This window comes from Loxodonta africana, unplaced genomic scaffold, assembly GCF_030014295.1.
Source record: "Loxodonta africana isolate mLoxAfr1 unplaced genomic scaffold, mLoxAfr1.hap2 scaffold_55, whole genome shotgun sequence".
NCBI lineage: Eukaryota > Metazoa > Chordata > Mammalia > Proboscidea > Elephantidae > Loxodonta > Loxodonta africana.
Genome location: NW_026975272.1, coordinates 1278336 through 1305059, shown reverse-complemented (window position 1 = coordinate 1305059; position 26724 = coordinate 1278336). Strand labels below are relative to the sequence as shown.

General features: G+C 38.4%; 3 protein-coding genes and 1 pseudogene across 3 annotated transcripts; all 4 read right to left on the bottom strand.

Annotated features, from left to right (window-relative positions):
- Window positions 1-8229: 8229 nt before the first annotated feature.
- LOC135229810 (olfactory receptor 5D14-like) lies at window positions 8230-8889 on the bottom strand. Its single transcript, XM_064279088.1, has one exon. It carries the CDS (start codon window positions 8887-8889, stop codon window positions 8230-8232), a length of 660 nt encoding a protein of 219 aa, XP_064135158.1.
- A 3500-nt stretch (window positions 8890-12389) lies between these two features.
- LOC100675170 (olfactory receptor 5D13-like) lies at window positions 12390-13913 on the bottom strand. Its single transcript, XM_064279091.1, has one exon. The coding sequence runs from the start codon at window positions 13742-13744 to the stop codon at window positions 12887-12889; it is 858 nt and encodes a 285-aa protein (XP_064135161.1). The 5' UTR covers window positions 13745-13913; the 3' UTR covers window positions 12390-12886.
- A 1871-nt stretch (window positions 13914-15784) lies between these two features.
- LOC135229818 (olfactory receptor 5D13-like) lies at window positions 15785-20936 on the bottom strand (annotated as a pseudogene).
- Window positions 20937-22880: 1944 nt separating this feature from the next.
- LOC135229814 (olfactory receptor 4C15-like) lies at window positions 22881-25238 on the bottom strand. The gene has a single exon (XM_064279093.1). The coding sequence runs from the start codon at window positions 24511-24513 to the stop codon at window positions 23584-23586; it is 930 nt and encodes a 309-aa protein (XP_064135163.1). The 5' UTR covers window positions 24514-25238; the 3' UTR covers window positions 22881-23583.
- Between the last annotated feature and the right edge of the window lie 1486 nt (window positions 25239-26724).

Here is a 26724-nt window from a genome sequence, read left to right as displayed (position 1 = left end):
CACACATTTTGCAAATGACATGAAAAAATATAACCCAAAAAATATCGAGTATCGAAGGATGTGCAAGATGTCCGAGACTTGTGCAGAAAAAAAAAATATATATATATATAAAACTTTTACTACAAAAATTAAAGTAAATTAAATAAACAGAAATATGTAGCATGATCATAATTTGGAAGATTAGGTGACAGAAACTTGTTAAAATGCAGTTTATCAGTTTTTATTCAAGGTCTGAGTCACAGTCATGGTTTTAAGGGTTTAAGTGGTAACACTTCTATGTTTGATGGTAATCCATATTTGCTGCTATTTTCATAAATATCAGCCTTGTGATTATTTTGTGATACAGTGTATTTCCATTTGAATACAAGATTCTTTACATTATTATATAGTGGAGAGTTCTTAAATATTCTGATGCTCAGCAAAAGGAAAAATATCGTATGAGACTACATTCTCAAACCCAAAAAAAGGTTTACACACAGAAAAAAAAAAACTGCCTTTGGTGGTTACTAGGGAGGATTGGAGTGGGGAGGGTAAATCACTAACTAAATAGACAAGGTAATTTTGGTGAAGGGAAAGAGAATATGCAATATAGGGAAATTCAACACAACTTGACCAAGGCAAAGTCATAGAAGTTTCCTTGACACATCCAGACACCTGGAGGGACCAAGTTACTTGGGCTGGAGACTGAAGACCATGGTCTCATGGGACATCTAAGTCAACTGACATAACATAGTTCATGAATAAAATGTTCTACATCCTACTTTGGTGAGTAGCATCTGGGATCTTAAAAGCTTGCAAGTAGCCATCTAAGGTACGTCCATTAGTCTCATCACTTTTGGAGCAAAAAAGAAGGAGGAAAACCAAAAACACAAATAAAATATTAGTCCAAAGGACTAATGGACCACATGAACCACAGCCTCCATCAGCATGAGCCTTGAAGAACTAGATGGTACCCTATTACCAACATTGACTGCTCTGATAGGAATCACAACACAGGGTCCCTTACAGCAGGAAAAAAAAGTAGAACACAATTCAAATTCACAAAAAAAGACCATACTTACTGGCCTGACAGAGAGTGGAGGAACCACTGAGACTGTGGCCCACAGACACCCTGATAACTCAGAACTGAAGCCACTCCCGAAGTCTACCCTTCAGCCAAAGATTATCGTTGTTGTTGATAGCTGCTGTTAAGTTAGTTCCAACTCATAGCGACTCTGTATACAACAGAACAAGACATTGCAGAGTCCTGTGCCATCCTCACAATCGTTGTTATGCTTGAGCCCATCGTTGCAGCCAAAGATTAAAACCACTGCCATCAGTTTGATTCTGACTCATAGTGGCCCTATAGGACAGAGTAGAGCTGCCCCCATAGGGTTTCTGAGGAGAGGCTGGTGGATTAGAACTACCAATCTTTTAGCAGCCAGGCTCTTAACCTCCGCACACACAATATCTCTTGTGAGGAATGTGCTTCTTAGTTCAATCAAGTATACAAGATAAAATGGGCAACACCTGCCCAAAGCAAAGATGGGAAGGCAGGATGGGCATGAAAACTGGACGAATGGACACCAAGAGCCTAAGGTGGACAGGGAAAGGGGGAGAGTGCTGACACATTGAGCAATTGCAACCAATGTCACAAAACAAATTGTGTATAAATTTTTGAATGAAAAACTAATTTGCCCTAAAAACTTTCACCTAAAACACAATTAAATCTTAAAAAAAAAGTCAACCCAGTGAACGTAATTGATAGAATTAAAGAGGCATTTGACAAAGATATGTGATTTTAATATCAAAAAAATCATGTAGATATAGACAAATATATATCTTAGAAATCACAAAAAACATAGTATTGCAGGCAGTCCTTATTTTTGTCAGTCACTGAACTGTAACTTTTACTTAGCATAGTGGAGTAGCAAGTAACTATGCAACATGAACAAATATATAAATAAACAAGCAAATAATTATAGTAAATAGAAACAGAAATGTGCCATGTTTAATACTATATGCCTTGAAAAGAAAAAAATATATATATTACAAAAGAATATGTATACTAAATTGATAAAAAAATTGATAGTTTTGCAAAATTACTTGATACATAAATATACAAAAATCACTCATATGTCTTCATACAAGTAGCAAAAAAATGACAGTTTTAATAAGTAAGCCATTTTGATAAATAGAATTTGCCCTCCTGAATCAAATTTCCAGCTTTTCTGAGAACAAATGTTTAAGATACATCTCAAACAGGACACCATAACATTCCTTGATGCCAACACAACAGGCATGAGAAATTGATTTTCATATCCAGGGCAATTTCAGGTAGTCCCTGTTTTTCACAGTGTTTATTCAATACTTTTCTCTTTAAGTGAGGTTCAAATGTCTACTCATATAAAGTTGGGCCATACCTAAATAGACGTGGAGTATGAGAAACTCCTGCAGGTTGCAGTAGAACAGAATTCAAGTGAGTGCCTGACTACTCAGAGGAGGCTTCTACTCCTAAAGCCCAGGATAGGAAGAGACAAGGGGTCTCCAGAATATTCCCGAATCTAATAACAACCCTCAAACCCATCTTCCTCTCAATATTCACAGACTCTTCTCAATAATGTTAGGTTCATAAAGATTAATCTCATTATACCCTTTATATCTATGAAGTTAGTTGTTCACTGAAGCCCAGAAATGCTTGAGACCTCCCTCATCACCCATTTGCCAATCCCCATATGGTTTCTGACACATCTCCTACTTCTTTCCAACCACTTATATCATTCCACCATGATCTCTGGGATTCAAAATATCAGTTACTGAGTAAGGACCATTTTACTGTAATATAAATGCTTTCCTTTCCTATTTGTATGTTTAATAGTTTAAAAAATGGGTATATAAAAAATTTATCACCTACATAATGTATATAGAAAATAATTGGAAAAAAAAAAACAAACACATGATGTCTGTCTTTGTTATCTAGTGCTGCTTATAACAGAAATACCACAAGTGGATGGCTTTAACACAAAAATTTATTCTCTCACAGTGTAGTAGGCTGCAAGTCCAAATTCAGGACATCAGCTCCAGGGGAAGGCATTCTCTCTCTGTTGGCTCTGGAAGGAGGCCCTGGTCCGCAATCTTTCCCTGCGTTAGGAGCTTCAATCTGGACTCTGCTTTCTTGGTGGTATAAAATCCCACTCCCTGCTTCTTCCCTTTCCTTTTATCTTATGTAAAACAAAAGGTGGTGCAGGCCATGCCCCAGGGAAACTCCTTTGACCTTGGATCAGGAAGGTGATCTTAGTAATGGTGTTACAATCCTACCCTTATCCTCTTCAACATAATGTAATCTTGCCTCATTAACCACAGGCAGAGATTAGGATTTACAACACACAGGAAAATTACTAACACAAAATGGAGGACAACCACACAATACTGGGAATCATGGCCTAACTAAGTTGACACATATTTTGGGGGACAAAACTCAACCCACGACAATGTTGATAATGATAGTTATTTTGTTGCTTATCATAATAATTTTTGTAATGACATTGAAAGTAGTGAATTAGACATGGGAAATTTACTGGTGATTCAATTGTTTCACTTAATCACTAGCTTCTAAATTACTCCGACAAAACAGGAAATAACTGTCTTAAAAGTCTATAATTTAGAGAAAGAATTATTTTTAAAAAATCATATTTACTGTTTTTGAGAAAGAGTATAGCCAATAACCTAAAGAAGCAAGCATGGCAGGATAGAATACTGATGGTACAATTATTTTTAAAAAGTCACATCATTGTTATTTATTAGGTCTCTGGGTGGCACAAGCAGTTTGCACTCGACTACTAAACATAAGGTTGGTGGTTCGAACCCACACGGAGGGGCTGATGAAGAAAAGTTTAGCGGTCTGCTTCTATAAAGATTACAGCCAATAAATCCCTCTGGAGATGTTCTACTCTGTAACACAGCTTTCCCATGAGCCTGAAATGACTGGAAAGTAAGAGGTTTTGGGTTTTGTCGTTATTTATTAACCCAGATAATCTTGGAAAACTTTAAATATTTCTGAGCCTTGACTTCCTCATCAGTAAAATGAGATGGTTAATAATATAAAATTTCAATTAGTAGAATGGAAGTAATTTTTTTTTATAGTGAGTGCAAAAAATATAGGACACAGTCTGACATATAATAGATATTCATCTTCATGATATTTTAGAATTATGGGCAAAGTATGTGATATCCTAAACCATAATTCTAAAAAATCATGAAGATGAATATCTATTATATATCAGACTGTGTCCTATAGCTTTTACACTCATTATAAAAAAAACGTGTTAAGTATGTAATATCCTAAACCACTCCCACACACATGTCAGTTTGCCATACTGTGGGGGCTTGTGCATTGCTGTGATGCTGGAAGCTGTGCTACCAGTATTCAGATACCAGCAGGGTTACCCATGACAGACAGGTTTCAGCTGAGCTTCCGGACTAAGACAGACTAGGAAAAAGGAACTGGCAGTCTACTTCTGAAAAGAATTAGCCAGTGAAAGCCTTATGAATAGCAGTGGAACATTGTCTGATATAGTGCTGGAAGATGAGCCCTCCGGGTTTGCAAGTCACTGGAAAGGTGACTGGAGAAGAGCTACCTCCTCAAAGTAGAATTGACCTTAATGACATGGATGGAATAAAGCTTTCAGGACCTTCATTTTCTGAAGTGACATTACTCCAAATGAGAAGAAACAGCTGCAAACATCCATTAATAATCAGAACCTGAAATGTAGGAAGTATGAATCTAGGAAAATTGGAAATGGTCAAAAAAGAAAAGGAATGCATAAACATCAATATCCTAGGCATTAATGAGCTAAAATGGACTGGTATTGGCCATTTTGAATTGGACAATCATATAGGCTACTATGCCAGGAATGACAACATGAAGAATGGTGTTGCATTCATTGTCAAAAAGAAATTTTCAAGATCTATCTTGAAGTATAACGCTGTCAGTGATAGGATAATATCCATATGCCTACAAGGAAAACCAGTTAATATGATTATTATTCAAATTTTACACACCAACCACTAAGGCCAAAGATGAAGAAACTGAAGGTTTTTATCAGTTTCTGCAGTCTGAAATTGAACATGCAATCAGGATGCATTGATATTTACTGGTGATTGGAATATGAAACAAAGATGAAGGATCGGTAGTTGGGAAAATGGCCTTGGTGATAGAAACAATGCCGGAGGTCAAATGATAGAATTTTTCAACACCAGCGACTTCTTCATTGCAATTATCACCAACATAAACAGTGACTATACACGCGGACCTCTCAAGATGGAACACACAGGAATCAAATCGATTATATCTGTGGAAAGAGACTATGGAAATGGCTCAATATCATCAGTCAGAACAAGGCCAGGGGCCGACCATGGAACAGAACATCAATGACTTATGTGCAAGTTCAAGCTGAAATAGTAGAGAATCAGAGCAAGTCCACAAGAGCCAAAATATGACCTTGAGTATATTCCACCTGAGTTCAGAGACCATCTAAAAAATAGAGTAGACGTGTTGAACACTAATGACCAAAAATCAGACGAGTTGTGGAAGGACATCATACATGAAAGAAGCAAGAGGTCATTGAAAAGACACAAAAGAAAGAAAAGACCAAGATGGATGTCAGAGGAGACTCTGAAACTTGCTCTCGAATGTCAAGCAGCTAAAGCAAAAGGAAAACGATGAATTAAAAGAATCGCATGGAAGATTTCAAAGGAAGGCTCAAGAAGACAAAGTATTATAAAAACACGTGAAAAGAACTGGAGATAGAAAACCAAAATGAGAGAACATGCTTGGCATTTCTCAAGCTGAAAGAACTGAAGAAAAAATTGAAGCCTGGAGTTGCAATAGTGAAGGATTCTATGGGGAGAATATTAGACAACACAGGAAGCATCAAAAGAAGATGGAAGGAATATAGAGTCACTATAACAAAGAGAATTAGTCAATGATGTTCAACCATTACAAGAGGTAGCATAAAATCAGGAACTGATGGTGCTGAAGGAAGAAGTCCAAGCTGCTCTGAAGGCATTGGTGACAAACAAGGCTCCAAAAATTGATGGAATATCAATTGAGATGTTTCAACAAACAGATGCAGCACTGGAAGTGCTCACTCGTCTATGCCAAGAAATATGGAAGACAATTTCCTGGCCAACTGACTGGAGGAGATCCATATTTATGCCTATTCCCAAGAAAGGTGACCCAACTGAATGCAGAAATTATAGAACAATACCATGAATCTCACATGCAAGCAAAATTTTCCTGACAATCATTCAAAACTGGCTGCAGCAGTATATTGACAGGGAACCTCCAGAAATTCAGGCCGGATTCAGAAGAGGACATGGAACGAGGGATATCATTGCTGATGTCAGAAGAATTCTGGCTGAAAGCAGAGAATACCAGAAGGATGTTTACCTGTGTTTTATTGATTATGCAAAGGCATTCGACTGTGTGGATCATAACAAATTATGGACAACATTGCAAACCATGGGAATTCCAGAACACTTAATTGTGCCCATGAGGAACCTGAACATAGATCAAGAGGCAGTTGTTCCGAAAGAACAAGGGGATACTGTGTGGTTTAAAGTCAGAAAAGGTGTGTGTCAGGGTTGTATCCTATCACCATACCTACTTAATCTGTATGCTGAGCAAATAATCTGAAAAATTGGACTATAGGAAGAAGAACAAGGCATCAGGATTGCAGGAAGACTCATTAACAACCTGCCTTACGCAAATGACACAACCTTGTTTGCTGAAAGTGAACAGGACTGGAAGCACTTACTGAGGAAGATCAAAGACCACAGCCTTCAGTATGGATTGCACCTCAACATAAAGAAAACAAAAATCCTCACAACTAAACCAAAAAACAACATCATGATAGAGAAAATATTGAAGTTGTCAAGGATTTCATTTTACTTGGATCCACAATCAACACCCATGGAAGCAGCAGTCAAGAAATCAAAAGTTATATTGCACTGGGCAAATCTGCTGCAAAGGACTTCTTAAAAATGTTGAAAAGCAAAGACCTCCCCTCAAAGATTAAGGTGTGTCTGACCCAAGCCATGGTATTTTCATCATATGCATGTGAAAGCTGGATAATGAATAAGGAAGATGGGAGAAAAATTAAAGCCTTGGAATTGTGTTGTTGGGGAAGAATATTGAATATACCATGGACTGCCAAAAGAATGAACAAATCTATCTTGGAAGTAGTAAAACCAGAATGCTCCTTAGAAGCAAGGATGGAGAGACTGGGTCTTACACACTTTGGACATGTTGCCAGGAGGGATCAATCTCTGGAGAAGGACATCATGCTTGGTAAAGTACAGGGTCAGTGGAAAAGAGGAACACCGTCAACGAGGTGGATTGACACAGTGGGTGCAACAGTGGGCTCAAGCATAACAAAGACTGTAAGGGTGGTGCAGGACTGGGCAGTGCTTTGTTCTGTTGTGCACAGCTTTGCTATGAGTTCAACCCACTCGACGGCACCTAACAACAACAACATCTTAAACCACCTATGGATTTTGAAAATCAGACTCAATATTGACAGCCATGGACATTGGGCACATCTTGAGAATTCAATGTAAGAAACACTGATACTGAAAGCGGCAGAACACTTTTAATTTATGTCAGACATGCATGGCAAGATGATTTGATGGACGACTTTTTGTGTTGTTTAAATTTAACTTCACACTCAAGTTGCTTAGATATTTTTACGGAATTAGAAACCTGCATTGTTGGTCAATATAAATTAATCTGGAAAACCTGCAAAGGAATCACAAGTGAAGGAAGAGCATACAGAATTGGAAAACATAGCACAGTCATTAAATAACTGTTACAATCTACTAATAATGATGCTATGTGGAATCATTGTTCTAAGCATGAAGGAGCTTTGGGATCCAGAGAAATTCTACAGAAACTCATGGGTGTGTTAAAACATGCAGTAAAATTGTTAATTTTATAAAAAGTAGCTCACCGAGTAGGCTACTTCTTGAAACACTTTGTTCAGAGATTGGGACTAGTCATACCCACTTGCTGTATCATACCAAAGTTCATGTTTTGTGATTGGGTCAGCGAAAGAGGACTTTTGTGTCCATTAATTTCCAGAAGGCAACCTTCACATCTTTGTTCCTCAGGCTATAGATGAGGGGGTTCAGCATGGGGTTAACCACTGTGTAGAATACAGAGGCCACTTTGTCTGCTGAGAGTTTTTGGAGTTAGGCACACAGTAGAGGGAAAGGATGGTCCCGTGGAAGATGGTGATGGCAGTCAGGTGGGAGGCACAGGTGGAGAAAGAAGGCTTTGCGACGTCCACTGGCAGATTGGATTTTTAGTACAGTCACAAAAATAAAAACATACGAAGTAAGAATGATTAGTAGTGTACTCACCTCATTGAAGGTGGCAAACCCAAAAAGCAGACTTTGGGGAATGTGTATATCAGAACTAGAGACAGCTATGAGAGCAGTATACTCACAGAAAAAGTGGTTGATTACATTGTGACCAGAAAAGTCTAGAAGGAGAGCATAGCAAAGGAGTACCAAGGGGCCAAACATCCCCCACAGATATGAGCCAGCCACCAGCAGGGCACAGAGTCTTTGTGACATGGCCACTGTATAGAGCAGAGGATTGTAGATGGCCACTAAGTGGTCATAGGCCATCACTGCCAGCAGGAAGGACTCAGTCACCACTGCAGTACAGGACAAGAAGAACTGGAGCATGCAGCTAAAGTAGAAGATGCTTTTGTCTGCCATGACCAAGTTTTCAAGTAGCTTTGGAGTAACGATAGAGGAGTAACAAAAATCAACAAAAGAAAGGTGACTAAGGAAAAAGTACATGGGGGTGTGAGATTTGGGGTTAATCTTGATGATCACTATCATCCCAAGATTCCCTACCACGGTGACAATGTATGTGATCAGAAACACAAGGAAGAGAGGGATCTGAAAAGCTCTGGGTAATCTGTGAATCCCAAGAGGGCAAAGGTTGTCTCCACACTCAGGTTTCTTTCAGCCATTGTCACACTTCCTTTCAATGGAAAGAGATGAGAAGAGAGAGTTGTTCCTGCCAAAAGAGAAGATGTGGGGAGTGAATGACAAATGTGTTATGATTTGTTCTGGTAGAGAAAAGATAACATGAAGAAACAGTTATTGGAACTAGTTCTCTCCATGTAGAAAATGCCTCACCCAAATAACTGCAATGTGTATACCAAACCAAGCTGATGTCTAAAATGTCAAAGCATTTCCATTGTCTTTTGGGATATTGGAATATGGGTTTCCTATAAGTACTTATGATATTGAGTGTATAGGAGTTATATTGACACATGAGTTAACTTTATCCTTGGATGCGCACATTAGATAGTAGCATCAAACACACATAACTGGTACTGAGCAAACTTTTTCACATACCTACAGCACATAAGCTAGTGAGATTCTGTGAAAAAAATGTAAAATTTTTGCCTCGAGAAACAAAATATGCTGCTGCGTTTTTTTGCCTATATACTCAAATTAAATAAAATATTTAAAGGAATATACTTCTAAGTTTAAAATAAGATACCAGACAACCTAAGAAGAAAGCAGAGTGATCTCATTCCAAAACCAAAACCCACTGCCGTCGAGATCTCATTAGCACTTTTTAATCCATGCGGGCTACTGCTTCTGTTGAATTGCTTAGTTGCCCAGTGGTTGAGGCTAAAGAGGGCAATGACTTCCTTTTGACCTGAGAGGTATACCCACTCTATTAGGGTTTATGGCTTAATTTATCAGTTAAAGCTTAGCTTCTATCATAGCCCAGGCATTATACATACATGAGGAGCCTTGGTGGAGTAGTGGTTAGGAGTTTGGCTGCTAACCAAAAAGATCAGCAGTACAAACCCAGTAGCTACTCCTTAGAAACCTATGGGACAGTTCTACTCTGTCCTATTGGGTCAATATTAGTCCAAACCAACTTGATGCGAACGGGTTTGGTTTTGGTTTGGGTGGAGTAGTGGTTAAAGCTGAAAAGCTGGCAGTTCAAACCCCCAGCTTCTGGAGGGAGAAAGGTGTTGTAGTCAGCTTCCATAAGGATTTACAACTTTGGAAACCATATGGGGAGTTCTGCTCTCTACCATATGGTCGCTAAGAGTTGCAATCGACTTGATGACAACAGATACATAGATGTGTAAGTATGCATATGCATTCATAATACACACACGCATACATGCACATATGCACACATGTGTACATGTGTATAGGTATATATTTTAGAGGTTCCGAGATTTATCAAATTAGAGTTACAACAGGACTAACCAGAAAGTTATGTTTGCATATGAATTGCAGCTTGCTTAGTCAATTCTTTCTTCTAAAAAGTTTATATACCAATTTAAGGTGCATATAAAGAGGATATGGGAAAATATCCATTTTCAAGTAAAAAATTTATTCTATTCTTTGTGAAATGCCTGTCAATGGATAATAAAGCCAAATATGTCCATGATTATTAAGTTCTTTCCTTAATATGATTGGGCATAGACTTAACAGTTTTAGTGACTTAACATTGGAAAAAAAATCAAAGGACGTCCTATTATCATATCAGGGAAATAATATTTTCACTATTTCATTAAAAAAAAAAACCAAAAAACAAAAAACCTGAGGCAACTCACCTGCTGCAGAGAAACAGGCCACCACTGTAAGCTGAGTATTTTGGGAGCACCGCAGCGATTACATCTACCTCTACAGCCCTTGGGACTCCAACTCTGGGGAATCACTAGCAACTATGCCTCAAGCCAATTAACTAAGACAAGAGCCAGGTTCTTTGTACCATCGTCAAAGACTGGAATTTCCTTGTAATCACATAGAAAAGTTGTAGCACGAAGTTGACTACCAGCCTTTATTTGCACATTACTAAATGTCCTATGGAATTAGGACTCGACAGCACTGGGTTTTGGTTGTTTTTTAAGCTAAAGCAGGATTTCTCACATCAAAGGTTCTTACCACATCTGTAATAAAATTGCCTAGGATTCTAGTCTTCTAGGCCCCCAAAACTTCTGAGATCAGAATTCCTAGGAATGGGACTCAACAGTATCCACATTTAAGAAGGAACTTGGGTGACACATAGGAACTTTAAAGTGTAAAAACCACTGCTAAGTGCTAAAATCATGTTGGTAAGATGGTAAGATCCAGTATTTTTTTTTTCCCCTGTCTTCTGTATACTTAACAGGATGCTAGAAATGAGAATAGAATAGTAGATTGAACTCATTCATCCATTAATTCAACACATTTTTTAGCGTCTATCATGCTGATCATTTTATGTTTGCTTCTACCTGTCCGTTTTCTGCTCTTCTGTCTCTTTCTATGTGCTCCTTGGTATGATACACGGAAGATTGATATCAACGTAAGACCCCTTGTTGTTTAGCCGCAGATTATTTTCTCTAAAATGTTGTTACTAAGAGGCTATTGGCATGAGGAAGGAGAGTGTTTGACGTAACAGGCTGAGATTTGTGAGATTCTTAACTATGACTTTTTTTTCACTTTTGTTACCTTGGTTACCCATCAGGACCTTCACATAGAAATCAACATTTTTTCTTCACACTTGGTGGTATCATGTTTACCATCACTTCCTGTACAATAACAAACATATATGAGGCCTTAGGAAGAAAGAAAGAAAGAACTTGGTTGGAGTTTAGAGATAGTGCCTCCAGGCTCTTAGTGGTAATTCTCCTACATGCATACTCCTCCATAAACCAAACCAAACCCTTGGTGTCAAGTTGATTCTGACTCAGCAGCCCTATAGGACAGAGTAAAACTGCCCCGTAGGGTCTCCAAGGAGCGGTTGGTGGATGAAAACTGCTGACCTTTAGGTTAGCAGCTGTAGCTCTTAACCACTGTGTCACCAGGGCTCCAAAATCCTAGTCAGCTATAATTTTTCAGAATTTTCTGTAACTTTGACATGCACATTGTTTAAAGAGGATTGAAGAATTTTGCTGCTGTTGTTGTTGCTGTTTGTTTTTTAATCATGTACCATGCTAATATGTGTGTCAAACAATTTGAGTTTTATGATTCAATGTTTACTTGTTAAATATTAGATTCTTAGGGCTACCACAAGAAATTACCACAAACTTGGTGGCTTAAAAGAACAGAAATTTATTTGCTTACAGTTCTGGAGGCCAAATGTTTGAAATGAAGGTAATGGCAGGGACATGGTCCCTCTAAAGACCCTAGAAGGAAATCCTTCCTTGACTCTTCCAGCTTCCCATCGGTCCTTGTATTCCTGGGCTTGTAGTAGCGTAACTCCAAGTCCTGCCTTCATCTCTACATGGCTTTCTTCTCTGTGTGACTCTGTGTCCTTGTCTGGTTCTCATAATGAGACTTACTGGATTCATAGCCTGCCCTAAGAGAGCATGTAGGAGTCCTGGTGGCACAGTGGTTAAGAATTTGGCTGCTAACCTAAAGGTGGCTGTTCAAACCCACCAGCTGCTCCACAGGAAAAAGATGTGGCAGTCAGCTTCCATAAAGATTACAGCCTTGGAATTCCTATGGGGTAGCTCTACTCTGTCCTATAAGGTCTCTTTGAGTGGAAATTAATTCTGAGGCAATGGGTTTTAGTGTTAAGAAAATATGAATTTATGTTAATCCTTAACTACGTCTGCAAAGAATCTGTCTCCAAAAAGGTTATATTCTGAAGTTCTAGGTGGGTATGAGTATTTTGGGGGGAGATGCTATTCAATCCACTATGCTTGATTCACTTCACGTATGATTCAAACCTATTTTAGTAAAGATTGAAATGACTAAAAATCAAATTATTAGATAACTGGTATGCTGCAATAGATTTAAAAAATCAGATGGGTAAATTGACTAAATAATTTGAATTACCATCTCTTCTAGAAACATTGAATGATTTTTAACATCATAAAGCAAACTCTTTCCAGAAAAATACATAAATCTTCAAGATTGTGTTAGGTGGCTCATGAACTTTCTGACAGTTTCCTTCACATCTTTGTTTGTAGATCAGGGGGTTCGGCATGGGGATGACCACTGTATAAAACACAGATTCTACTTTGACTATGAGCCATGAGGTTTTGGAGTGGGGTACACAATAGAGGAACAGGACAGTCTCATGGAAAATGGCGATGGCGGTCAAGTGGGAGGCATAGGTGGAGAAGATTTTTTGGCGCCCCCCATTGGAAGGCATTTTTATGACAGTTACAGAAATGAAAAGTGTAGCAAAGATAATCACCAGGTTGCTGACCTCATTGAATATGGCAAAGAGAAAACAAAGCACCTGGATGATACAGGGATCAGAGCAGGAGACAGAAACAATAACCGAGTGCTCACAGACAAAGTTATTTATGATGGTAGAGCCACAAAAGGATAATGTCAGGAGAAAATAAGTGAGTGTCAGGGAAGCAACTACACCCCATGCATAGGGCCCACCGACTAATGATGCCCAGAGCTTTTGGGACATGACGACGGTGTAAAGCAGGGGGTTACAAACTGCCACAAAACGGTCATAGGCCATCACTGCCAACATGAATGTTTCTGCAACTGCAAATATACAAGCCAAGAAGAACTGCATGATGCACTCTGTGAAGGAGATGGTTCTGTCTCCCACAACCAAGTTTTCTAATAGTTTGGGTGTAACTATAGTGGAGTAGCAGAAATCAACAAAAGACAAGTGACTGAGGAAAAAGAACATGGGGGTGTGGCGTTTGGGGTTGATCCTGATGATCACAATCATGCCCAGGTTCCCCACCACAGTGACCATGTAGACAAACTGAGTTTTGAACCTCCCCTCAAAAAACCGTCCATTTGACTCTAACTCATGGCAACTCCATGTCTTACGGAGTAAAACTACTCCACATGGTTTTGTTGACTGTGATGTTTATGGAAGCAGTTTGCCAGGCCTTTCTTCCAGGAGCTGCTAGGTGGGTTTAAACTGGCATCCCTTAGGTTAGCAGTCAATGACATGTCCAGATCTTTCCTTATATGTCTCTTCATTTTGATCCTTTTTTGCCGTAATGAAATTGGAATTGATTCCTGTGTGGCATTTTAGCAAATTCTCAAACCTCAGGGAGCTGTGGGAGTTAACAGGTCAGATGTGAGGGGGCTGCAGACCCCCTAGCTTGCAGCTGATATCTGAGGTCTTGAGGAGACATGGACTCTGGAGGATTGTGCTCTTTATCTTTGAGACCTGACCTAACTCTGAGTGGTTAGGGTCAGAAGAAAAAGTGGGTCAGAAGAAACTGGTATCACCACAAAAATGAACTATCTGATTTTTTTTCTCTTCTTTTCAGGCATCTTTTTTACTCCAGTGGACCTTGTAATACTTTTAAGAGCAATTGCTGTTCTAAATTCTGCCTGTTTAAAAGCAAGAATTGTTTTTCTTGTCCTGATCCAAACATTGAGTTATATAGGTGTTCTGTCCTATATCAGAAGTAATTGCAGTTGAAAAGCCATCCCTTTTTAGACAAACCACAACTCCACCTTTGATCTCGACAAGACACTTATATCAGAGGGGAGTTATACCTCATCAGTCCAGTTCCCAAAACGTCTTAACTTAGATGAATTTGAATTATGAGAAGATCAAGGTCAGCAAAGGCACAACTCAGGTGCAGATTTACCTATTATAGACATATATTTTATTTATGTGTGTGGAAACCCTGGTGCAATAGTGGTTAAGTACTACGGCTGCTAACCAAGAGGTCAGCAGTTTGAATCCACCAGGTGCTCCTTGGAAACGCTACGGGGCAGTTCTACTCTGTCCTGCAGAGTCGCTGTGAGTTGGAATTGACTCTAGGGCAGCGGGGTTTGTTTTTTTTTGTTTTGGAGGCATTGTTGTTGTGTGCCGTCCAGTCACTATATTTCATTTTCCCTGGATTAAAATGACGACAGGTTGTTCTATCCTTCCTGCCTTCTCCTGTTTATGCTTGATAACTCATCATGAAAGAAAATGTACCTCTTGTTGAAATATCACTTAAGAAAAGAGCAAAAAGTATTCATAAAAGGAACACACACACACACACACCCACAAACACACACCACTGTATTTTTTTCCTCCACTATATAATTTTTTATATATATATATAGTTGCACACATTAACAAGAACCATTTTCTCCTAAGTTAAAATATTTGATTTCATTTCTCTTGGGTAAATAAGCACTTAAGGAAGAAACTGCTCAATTTTATATAAAGTTCCTGTGTAAGTTCATAAGATACCACTAAACTGTTTTTCAAGTACATTTTACCTGCTACTTTTCCATTTGAGGTACATGAATATTCCACCTCATCCGTGTTCACAGGAATATTTGACATTTCTATCTTTTTAACTTTAGCCATTCCATTGGGTAAGTAGTGGTGTCTCATTTTATATTTAATACACGTTGCACTGATGACTAATGATGCCGAGTAGCTTTTCAAGTGCTCATCGGCTGGTTGGATAATTTCTGTATATGTTCTACATATACATCAATTGTCAGGCGTGTATATTGCAAGTATTTTCTCACAGTTTGTGGCTGCCCTTTCCTTTTTCTTTATGGTGTCTTTGAAGAGCAGTCATTTTTCATGTTGATAAAATTCATTTTATCAATTTTTAATTCATTCTTTTTGTTCTATGTAAAAAAAGTCCTTACGCCAAGTGTTCAAAAATTTTCCTATGTTTCTGCCATTTTTTAATTTCTGTTAAGTTTTAACTTTCAACTCAAATTAATATTTGTGTATGGTGTGAGGTAAGACCTAAGGTTATTTTTTCAATAGGAGTATCTCATTGTTCCCAAATTATTTTGTTGAAAAAGTATCCTTTCTCCGTTGAAATTTAAATGAGAAAAAATGTATGAGTATATTTGGACACTATTCTATTCCATTGATCTATAGGTATCTCCTTACTCCATTAGCCTATTATTTTAATTATTCAAATACTTTCTTTAGAAAAAAATGATAAAATGAATATGAGGCTGGTAAAACAATACTTTAATTAAATTGGGTTTCCTAGTGAGCAGGCCATATTTTTTATTTAACAGATGAATTCTGCTATTCAGTGTAATAACTATCAAAAGGTTGCCTTGTGTACAAGACACCATGAGCTGAAGCACTTGTTAAAGCCACCTCTAGAGGACAGAATTTCTGTTTAGAATTCTAGGGGAATATGCTGGATTTGTGCATATTTGATAAACTAGGAATTTGATTTACTTTGGGAACACACATAAAAAATTACACCATATATGGTAAAGTATTTTAAAATAATTCACATATATTGCAACAAGTTGAGAATTTTATTTTATTTTTTTAATTTTTGGTTTACATGTGCTTTAGAGCTATTTCACTAAACATTGATGTATGGAAACATCAGTCATCATAAAATCATACATATGCTACTACTGTAGATGTATTAACTCACAGGCTACTGGGTAAAATAATCTGAATAATAAATTATACTATGCGAGTTGAACAATCTTTAACATAATGAATCAAATTATTTTTGGAATGTAAAATACTGAACCTAACAATATCATGGTGATTGAAAAAGGAGTTTTGTTTTAACTAATTTTCTGAATGTGTCCGTCACATCCTTGTTCCTAAGGCTGTAGATTAACGGATTCAATGTGGGAATCACTACAGTATAAAACACAGAATCCACTTCAATTATGAGCCAGGAAGTTTGGGGGTTAGGGATGCAGTAGAGGAAAAGGATGGTCCCATGGAAGATGGTGATGGCGGTCAGGTGGGAGGCACAGGTAGAGAAGGTTTTATGGCGTCCACTTGTAGAAGGCATCTTCATGACAGTGATAAAAACGAATACATAGGAAGTAAAGATGATCATCAGGTTGCTCACCTCATTGATTATGGTGACAATAAAACACAGCATCTCACTGATGTAGGAGTCCAAGCAGGAGACGGAAACAATTACAGAGTGGTCACAGATAAAATTATTTATAATGCTAGACTCACGATAAGTTATTGTGAGAAGAAAGTATGTGAGTGTCAGAGAGCACACTACACCCCATGTGTAGGACCCAGCCACCAGCAGAACACAAAGCTTCTATGACATAGTAGTGGTATACAGCAAGGGGTTACAAACTCCCACAAAACGGTCATAAGCCATCGCCGTTAACATGAATGTTTCTGCCACTCCAAATATGCAAGCAAGACAAAACTGCATGATGCAACCAGAGAGAGAGATAGTTCTGCCTTCCACAATCAAGTTCTCCAGCAGTTTGGGTGTAACTACAGTGGAATAACAGAAATCCACAAAAGACAAGTAAGTGACTGAGGAAAAAGTACATAATCGTGTGGAGTTTTGGATTGATCCTGATAATTATTATCATGTCTAGATTCCCCACCGCGGTGACTGTGTAGGTGGACAAGAAAGTCAGGAAGAGTGGAACCTGGAGTCCTGGGTATTCTGAAAAACCCAACATTATAAAAGTGGGTATGATACTTTGATTTCCTTCGGATAACATGATTCCTGTTGGAGAAAAAACACAAGTTGACTAGGAAGAAGCAGAGAGAGGAAAGAGGTTTCATGTGGTTCTGTGGAGAGTGATATGAAACAGTGAGTCTCAAAGTATGGCCCCCAAATCAGCAACATCAGAATCATTTGGGAACTTATTAGGAGTGCAAATTCTTCAGCCCTACTGCCAACCTCCTAAATAAAAACTCTGAGATGAGGCTCATAATTTGGGGTGAAATCAGGCCTCCAGGTGATTTTGTTGCATGCTAAAGTGTGAAAAACACTGGTGTGAAAAATATATAAATGAAGAAAACCTGTTGCCATTAAGTTGATTCAGATTCATAGAGACAATATAGGACAGAGTAGAACTGCCCCTTAGGGTTTTGCAGCCGATCTCTCAACCACTACACCAACGAAATCCAAAACCAAACCCTTTGCCATCAAATAGAGTCCAACTCATACTGAACCTATAGGACAGAGTAGAACTGCCCATAGAGTTTCCAAGGAGAGTTTCTAAGGTCAACCATTAGACCACCAAAGTTTCCACTACAACGACAGGGCTCTCTCTCTCTCTCTCTATATATAAAACTTTGGAAGTACTGGTGGTGTAGTGGTTAAGTGCTACAGCTGCTAACCAAGAGGTAGGCAGTTCGAATCCACCATGTGCTCCTTGGAAGCTCTATGGGGCGGTTCTACTCTGTCCTATAGGGTCACTATGAGTTGGAATTGACTTGACGGCAGTGGGTCTTTAATATATTACTCTTGTTTTTTTTATATACATTACATATACATATAACTATTTAAATGCTAGTCTTTGTTAGTATTATTAATATGAAACTAACATATACATATAGGGCATAAAAGAAATTAAAGAGACCAGAATCCAGGGTGGTACAATAAAAGCACAAAAAACCTTTAAAAATTTTAGAATTATTTACTTTAAAATTTTCCACCTTGTCTAGGCATAGCATGGAATTAAATACTTACAGAATTTTTGAGTTGAAATATACCTTAAAATGTATCTAGCCCAACTTTTCACTTAATAGTTCAGATTTCTACACATAACCTTATCCCTGAGATGCTCGTGTAGTCTCTGTCATCAAAACCTCCATCAGTGGTACACTGACTCCTGAATATTTTATGGGGTTTCTATTGATTGTTGTGCTTAACTTTTATTATTAATTAAATTTAATTAATTAAAATTTTATAAGTAGTAAAAATTAAAGTAATTTCTTTCTTATGCATATGTGTGTATACACACACATATATACATATATAGTTTCAAGAAAGCATATCTATCTTATATTCACCAACAATAATTCCATTAAAAAAAATTCTACACTGCAAATTATATATTTTCTTAGCCAATACGAAGCAAGCCCTCTTTTATGATGAGATAAACTTGGCAATGAGAATAGTAACACACAAAATGACTGTCCCCAGGATATAGACATGAGGCTGGAGCTAAAACACATCAGTGATCTGTCTCAACTTTATAGCTTTGCCTGGACTCAGCCCCAGGAGTGCCTACTTTACATGTACTACAAGTAGCCCCGACACAGAGTATTTGTCGTGAGCATATTCTTCCCAATAACAAAAGGGACTGGGTAGATACATTTTAAACATCCATTATTGTTCACGCTATTTTAATAATTAAGCTCTCCCTCAACATTTGAACATATACCCTATTTTAACTAGGCAAAACCCTGGCAAGTTAGGGAGATGGCTACTATCCCTGCTACTACTTAAAACACTTATTAGGTCCATAACAAAAAGATACACAGAGAAAACTTTGACATTGTGCCCTAGCAATTTAAAAGAAACATGTTGAAAACCTATGGATTAGAATTAGGATTTTATTCAAATGGAAGCTAGGATGAGGGGAGTTCAAAATCAGCAAACATCTCCAAAGTCTTCTGCCACTTTTCTCTATTAATTCTCAATAGTGTCACCACTGCCAGTTTCTGCAACACACAGTATAATTCTCAGGATCATTTCATGCCCTGTTAGTGAAAATTCAAACAGGTCCAACCATAAAAAGGGATCTATTACATTTTTTAATCCGTATGAGCTGGTGTTCCATGTTTTCTACCTTAACAGAAAAATACCAGAAGAGAACTGAACTGACCTGAAACCAGGAGTTTTTGATTAATTAATTTAATGAGGATTTCCTTTTAAGATTAATGAATTCCAGGCATTTTTCTTCTCAGTAATTAAACATTCTTTAAAAAACTAACAGACCTGAGGTTTGTAATACAAGTGACAGTACATTTAAATGAGTGTGCCAGGAAAATGGCATTTTATTTCCCAGATATAAGAAATATCAGAGATTAAAAAGAAAAAAAAAAAAACAAACTAAACCCAAATCCACAGTCCAAAACTTCCCAGTCTCTGGGATTTATATCCGCTGCCATGACCGTGAGTCGCTATGAGTCGGAATCGACTCGATGGCACGGAGGGTTTGGGTTGCCATGACCGTGGAGATATAGACCCCAGAGAATCATAACTAAAACATTACTCAGTGAGCCACGAACCAAGCAATTAGTTGAAATTCTCTCTTGTGTCATTGCGGTGGATGTATTTTCTTTAAAATCATTAAGGATAATTACTGAATCTATTCCATTAGTCTTCTTTTAGAAATTAAATTATTAAAAGAATTCATATTTCTTGAAGAAAACATGAACTACAGAGTTTGAAAAAAGAACATATAAAAAATAAATAGCTGCTATTAACTGTATTGCATTTGAAATTCTACATTTAAGTTTATAGTGGAGAAATGTGCAAAACTACCTTAACCAAATGATGAAGGTTACCATTATGAGTGATGCCATGGGCATATCATGCACTCCCTGATATGATGTGATGATAAAGGCACTTCTCCTGTGTGAAAGTCTTCCTCAAAACTCAAAATCCCAACTTAATCACAGAAAGCCATCAGGCAAACTTAGATTTGGGGACATTCTATAAGATATCTAGCCAGTGCTCTTTAAGATTTTCAAAGTCAAGAAAAATGAGAAAAAAGTTAGAAACTGTCACAGACCAGATGACACTGGAGAGACTATAGCTAAATGCCATGTGATACACTGAATTAGATCATGAAACAGAGAGAGGACACTGATAGGAAAACTTGTGAGATTTAAACACAGTATGGAGTTTAGTAATACTAACACACCAACAATCAACACCCATGGAAGCAGCACTCAAGACATGAAATGATGTATTGCATTGGGAAAATCTGTGACAAAATAACCTCTTTAAAGTTTAAAAAGCGAAACGTCACTTTGATGACTAAGGTGCATTTGAATCAAGCCATTCTATTTTCAATCTATTCATATGCATGTACTCCATGTGTCTGTCATTTGTCATACTGTGGGGGCTTGCCTGTTGCTCTGTTGCTGGAAGCTATTCCACCAGTATTCGAATACCAGCAGGGTCACTCATGGCTGACAGGTTTCAGCTGAGCTTCCAGACTAAGACAGAATAGGAACAAGGACAAAGCAGTCTATTTCTGAAAAGATTTAGCCAGTGAAAACCTTATGAATAGCAGTGAAACATTTTCTGATATAGTGCCTGTAGATGAGCCCCCCAGATTGGAAGGCACTCAAAATACGACTGGGGAACAACTGCTCCCTCAAAGTAGAGTCGGCCATAATGATGTGGATGGAGTCAAGCCTTTGGGACCTTAATTTGCTGATGCAGCCTGACTCAAAATGAGAAAAAAAACAGCTGCAAATATCCATTAATAATTGGAGTGTGGAATGTATGAAGTATGAATCTAGAAAAACTGGGAATTGTCAAAAATGAAATGAAAAACATAAACATCAACATCCTAAGCATGAGTGAGCTGAAATGGACAGGTATTGGACATTTTGAAGCAAACAATCATATGGTCTACTATGCCGGGAAGGACAACTTGAAGAGGAATGGCTTTGCATTCATTACCAAAAAGAACACTTCAATATCTATCCTGAAGTACAATGTTGTCAGTGATAGGATAATACCTATAAACCTACAAGGAAGACCAGTTTATACAACTATTATTCAAATGTATGCATCAAACACTAAGGCATAAACAGTATACAAAACATTATAAAGAATGTAGAAGAAAAACTAGATAACTGGGAGCTCCTAAAAATCAAACACTTATGCTCATCCAAAGACTTCGCCAAAAGAGTAAAAAGACTATGTACAGACTGCAAAAAAGTTTTTAGCTATGACATTCCTGATCAGCATCTGATCTCTAAAATCTACATGATACTGGAAAACTCAGCTACAAAAAGACAAGTAACCCAATTAAAAAATGGATAAAAGATATGAATAGACACTTCACTAAAGAAGACATTCAGGTAGGTAACAAATATATGAGGAAATATTCACGATCATTAGCCATTAGAGAAATGCAGATCAAAACTAAAATGAGATTTCATCTCACTCCAACAAGGCTGGCATTAATCCAAAAAACACAAAATAATAAATGTTGGAGAGGCTGTGGAAAGATTGGAACACTTCTATACTGCTGGTGGGAATGTAAAATGGTACAACCACTTTGGAAATTGATTTGGCACTTCCTTAAAAAGCTATTAATAGAACTACCATACGATCCAGCAATCCTACTCCTTGGAATATATCCTAGAGAAATAAGAGCCTTTACACGAACAGATATATGCACATCCATGTTTATTGCAGCACTGTTTACAATAGCAAAAAGATCGAAGCAACCAAGGTGCCCATCAACAGATGAATGGATAAATAAATTGTGGTATATTCACACAATGGAATACTACGCATCGATAAAGAACAGTGACGAATCTGTGAAACATTTCATAACATGGAGGGACCTGTAAGGCATTATGCTGAGTGAAATGAGTCAGTTGCAAAAGGACAAATATTGTATAAGACCACTATTATAAGAACGTGTCAAATAGTTTAAACTGAGAAGAACACGTTCTTTTGTGGTTACCAGAGGGGGGAGGGAGGGAGGGTGGGAGACGGGTATTCACTAATTAGATAGAAGATAAGAACTACTTTAGGTGAAGGGAATGACAGCACTCAATACAGGGGAGGTCAGTACAATTGGATTAAACCAAAAGCAAAGAAGTTTCCTGAATAAACTGAATGCTTTGAAGGCCAGTGTAACAGGGGCAGGGTTCTGGGGACCATGGTTTCAGGGAACATCTAAGTCAATTGGCATAATAAAATCTATTAAGAAAACATTCTTCACCCCATTTTGAAGAGTGGCGTCTGGGGTCTTAAACGCTAGCAAGCAGCCATCTAAGATGCATCAATTGGTCTCAACCCACCTGGATCAAAGGAGAATGAAGAACACCAAGGACACAAGGTGATTATGAGCCCAAGAGACAGAAACGGCCACATGAACTGGTGAATACATCATCCTGAGACCAGAAGAACTAGATGGTGCCCAGCTACAACTGATGACTGCCCTGACAGGGAACACAACAGAAAAACTCTGAGAGAGCAGGAGAGCAGTGGGATGCAGACCTCAAACTGTCATAACACCAAACTTAATGGTCTGACTGAGACTAGAAAGACTCTGGTGGTCATGGCCTCCAGACCTGTTGGCCCAGAACAGGAACCATTCCTGAAGCCAACTCTTCAGACATGGATTGGACTGGACAATGGGTTGGAGAGGGATGCTGATGAGGAGTGAGCTTCTTGGATCAGGTGGACCCTTGAGACTATGTTGGCATCTCCTGCATGGAGGGGAGATGAGAGGGTGGAGGGAATTAGAAGCTGGGGAAATGGACACAAAAAGAGAGAGTGGAGGGAGAGCATGGGCTGTCTCACTAGAGGGAGAGTAATTGGGAGTGTGTAGCAAGGTGTATATGGGTTTTTGTGTGAGAGACTGACTTGATTTTTAAACTTTCACTTAAAGTACAATAAAAATTAACTAAAAAAAACTGCAAAAAAAAAATTCAACTCTCCTTAGTTTACATAAAAGGATACTGAGCTGCCAACTCTGAGATGATGAGTAATCTGAGGATGCAAAGAGCATTTCCAGACCTCCACATCAGTGTTTTTGTGTTGTATTACATTTCCTTCTGTCTTACAAGGTCCATTCCCTACAAAGTTCTTGTCTGAGCCCATTTTGATTTCTTTCTTCTGGAAGGTTTAATTTGTTATGTTTAGTGTTTTATTTTTAATTAAAAACCGCCAGCAATTTGGTCCACAACTTCCTTATGGCATTTTTCACTTCCTTATTCCTGAAAGTGTAAATCACAGGATTGAGCAGGGGAGTTACAATGGTGTAAAATATGGCCACCATCTTATCGAAGGAAAAAGCAGATGGAGGTCGGGCATATAGAGATATGCATGGGACAAAGAATAAAACCACAACAGAAATGTAAGATCCATAGTTGGCAAGAGCTTTCCTCCGGCCTTCAGAGCTATGTGTTCTTCGCGAGAACAAGATGACACAATAAGAGATAAGCAACAATGAGAACTTTATGATGCAAATAAACCCACTACTGCCAACCACCAAAAGGCCAAGTATGTGAGTATCAGTGCAGGCAAGCTCCAGTAATGGGTACAAATCACGTAGGAAGTGATTGATGACATTGGGGCCACGGAAGGGCAGCTGGAAAGTAAAGAGAATTTGTATCACAGAATGCAAGAAGCCTCCTGTCCAGGCTACCCCCATCAGGATACCACAGAGCCTCCCGTTCATGAGAGAGAGGTAGCGCAATGGCTTGCAAATGGTAACATAGTGGTCATAGGCCATGGCAGAGAGAATAATTATTTCAGCACCAGCAAATAAATATTCAGCAAAGAGCTGGGTCATGCAACCCTCGAAGGAGATGGTTTTCCTCTCGTGGAGTGAGTCTACAATCATCTTTGGGGCGAATGCAGAGGAATAGCACACATCCAGGAAGGCCAGAAAGGCCAGAAAGACGTCCATGGGGGAGCCCAGGAGTGCTGGGCTGCTGATAATGGTCACCACAATCAGCAAATTGCCCCCAACAGTTGCAATGTAGGAGAACAAAAATATAACAAATCCTATTTTTTGAACATTTGGATTCTGTGAAAGCCCCAAGAGGACAAACTCAGTTACAAAGCTTTGATTTTGCATGATGTCAGAGGAAAAGGCGGAAGCTACCACAGTGACCTTGAAGAATCTGAAATTATGAGAAAGAGATATTTGTCTCAGAATAATATATGGTATTAACTAGTCATCAACAGGTTGGTGCATCCATAAGCAAAGTTATTTTAAGTGCTTCTATTTTTGTTGAGAATATGAAATTAGAAATTTCTTGAAGGTGGTAGTGAGACATCAGGCAGGACTGAGCTTAAATACTTTAAAATAGAGCTTCAGTATGAGGGAAGGGAAACACTCATATGTGGTAGGGATGAAAAAAAAATTTTTTTAATCTAGGTGCTGACTCTGATTAGTCCATATTGGCTACCAAAAGTGACTTGTTGAGAAGGAGTCTGAAACACATCGAAGCTCTGAAGAAACGAGGACCGTAATGTCTTACTCTTGCCTGTTATTGGCATGGCAAGGGAACAAGCATGACTTGCAAGGGAAATGCATCTCTCACCTGAAGATTGCCTTACCTACAAATAGAAGAAGAGATAACTTGCAGTTTAAGAGGCACTTGGAAATCATACCTATTCTCTCAAATATTTCTTTATAAGTCTGAGCTGAACTGGACATTTATGATGAATTAATTAATTCCTTATAAAAAATAAAGGCCTGTGGAAAAGTGCCTAGCTGTATGCTTAGCAAGTAATAAGTTAAGTGCTGGGTTGATCTTTTAATTCATCATTTTAAAATGAAAACAGAAACTGATAAAAAAAAAAATACCTACTTCAAAATGTTGTGCTGATGACTAAGTAAGGCAATGGAAAGAAAGCAATTTCTGAGTGCCTAGTGTTTTTTTTTTTTTTTTTTAGTGTTTAGGATACAGTCCATGTTAAGTCTTATTATCCATGTGTTACTGGTAACAAACTCATCGTTTGAGAGGTTATATTCAAAAGAATAACAGAGGTAGATTTGGATTTTCTGGCTCCAAAGCCCAAGTTGGTTCCGCTGAATTAATATGGAAAACCAAAAAACCAAAACCAAACCCAGTGCCATCGAGTCGATTCCGACTCACAGCGACCCTATAGGACAGAGTAGAACTGCCCCATAGAGTTTCCAAGGAGTGCCTGGTGGATTCGAACTGCCGACCCTTTCGTTAGGAGCTGTAGCACTTAACCACTACGCCACCATGGTTTCCATAATATGGAGAGGGATGAGAATTTTTTTTTTTTAGGGAGAACTTCAGAGCAAGGATGGCCTTTTTACAGTCTCCATTCACCTCTGAAGGTTAAAATCTTCTGATTCCTTTGTTCATGCATAAATGAGTCACCTAAAGGCAAAGAAACTGCAAATGATTTATAATCAGAGGGTAATGGCCTTATCATATACATTGTTGTTGTTGTTGTTAGGTGCCGTCGAGTGGTTCGGACTTATAGCAACCCTATGCACAACAGAACAAAACACTGCCCGGTCCTGTGCCATCCTTACAATCGTTGTTATGCTTGAGCTCATTGTTGCAGCCACTGTGTCAATCCAACTTGTTGAGGATCTTCCTCTTTTCTGCTGACCCTGTACTCTGCCAAGCATGATGTCCTTCTCCAGGGACTCATCCGTCCTGACAACATGTCCAAAGTAGGTAAAACGCAGCCTCGCCATCCTTGCTTCTGAGGAGTATTCTGGTTGTATATCTTCCAAGACAGACTTGTTTGTTTTTTTGGCAGTCCACAGTATATTCAATATTCTTAGCCAACACCACAATTCAAAGGCGTCAACTCTTCTTCAGTCTTCCTTATTCATTGTCCAACTTTCAAGTGCATATGATGCAATCGAAAATACCATGGCTTGGGTCAGATGCACCTTAGTCTTCAGGGTGACATCCTTGCTCTTCAACACTTTGAAGAGGTCTTTTGCAGCAGATTTGCTCAATGCAATGTGTCTTTTGATTTCTTGACTGCTCCTCCCATGGCTGTTGATTGTGGATCCAAGTAAAATGAAATCCTTGACAACTTCAATCTTTTCTCTGTTTATCATGATGTAGCTCATTGGTCCAGTTGTGATGATTTTTGTTTTCTTTATGTTGAGGTGTAATCCATACTGAAGTCTGTGGTCTTTGATCTTCATTAGTAAGTGCTTCAAGTCCTCTTCACTTCCAGCAAGCAAGGTTGTGTCATCTGCCTAATGCAGGTTGTTAATGAGTCTTCCTCTAATCCTGATGCCCTGTTCTTCTTCATATAGTCCAGCTTCTTGCACTATTTGTTC

Bases quoted from the DNA above. Each gene is read 5' to 3' on its own strand.
- LOC135229810 (XM_064279088.1), bottom strand. From the start codon at position 8,889: ATGATAGTGATCATCAAGATTAACCCCAAATCTCACACCCCCATGTAC.
- LOC100675170 (XM_064279091.1), bottom strand. From the start codon at position 13,744: ATGGTCACTGTGGTGGGGAACCTGGGCATGATTGTGATCATCAGGATC.
- LOC135229814 (XM_064279093.1), bottom strand. From the start codon at position 24,513: ATGCAAAATCAAAGCTTTGTAACTGAGTTTGTCCTCTTGGGGCTTTCA.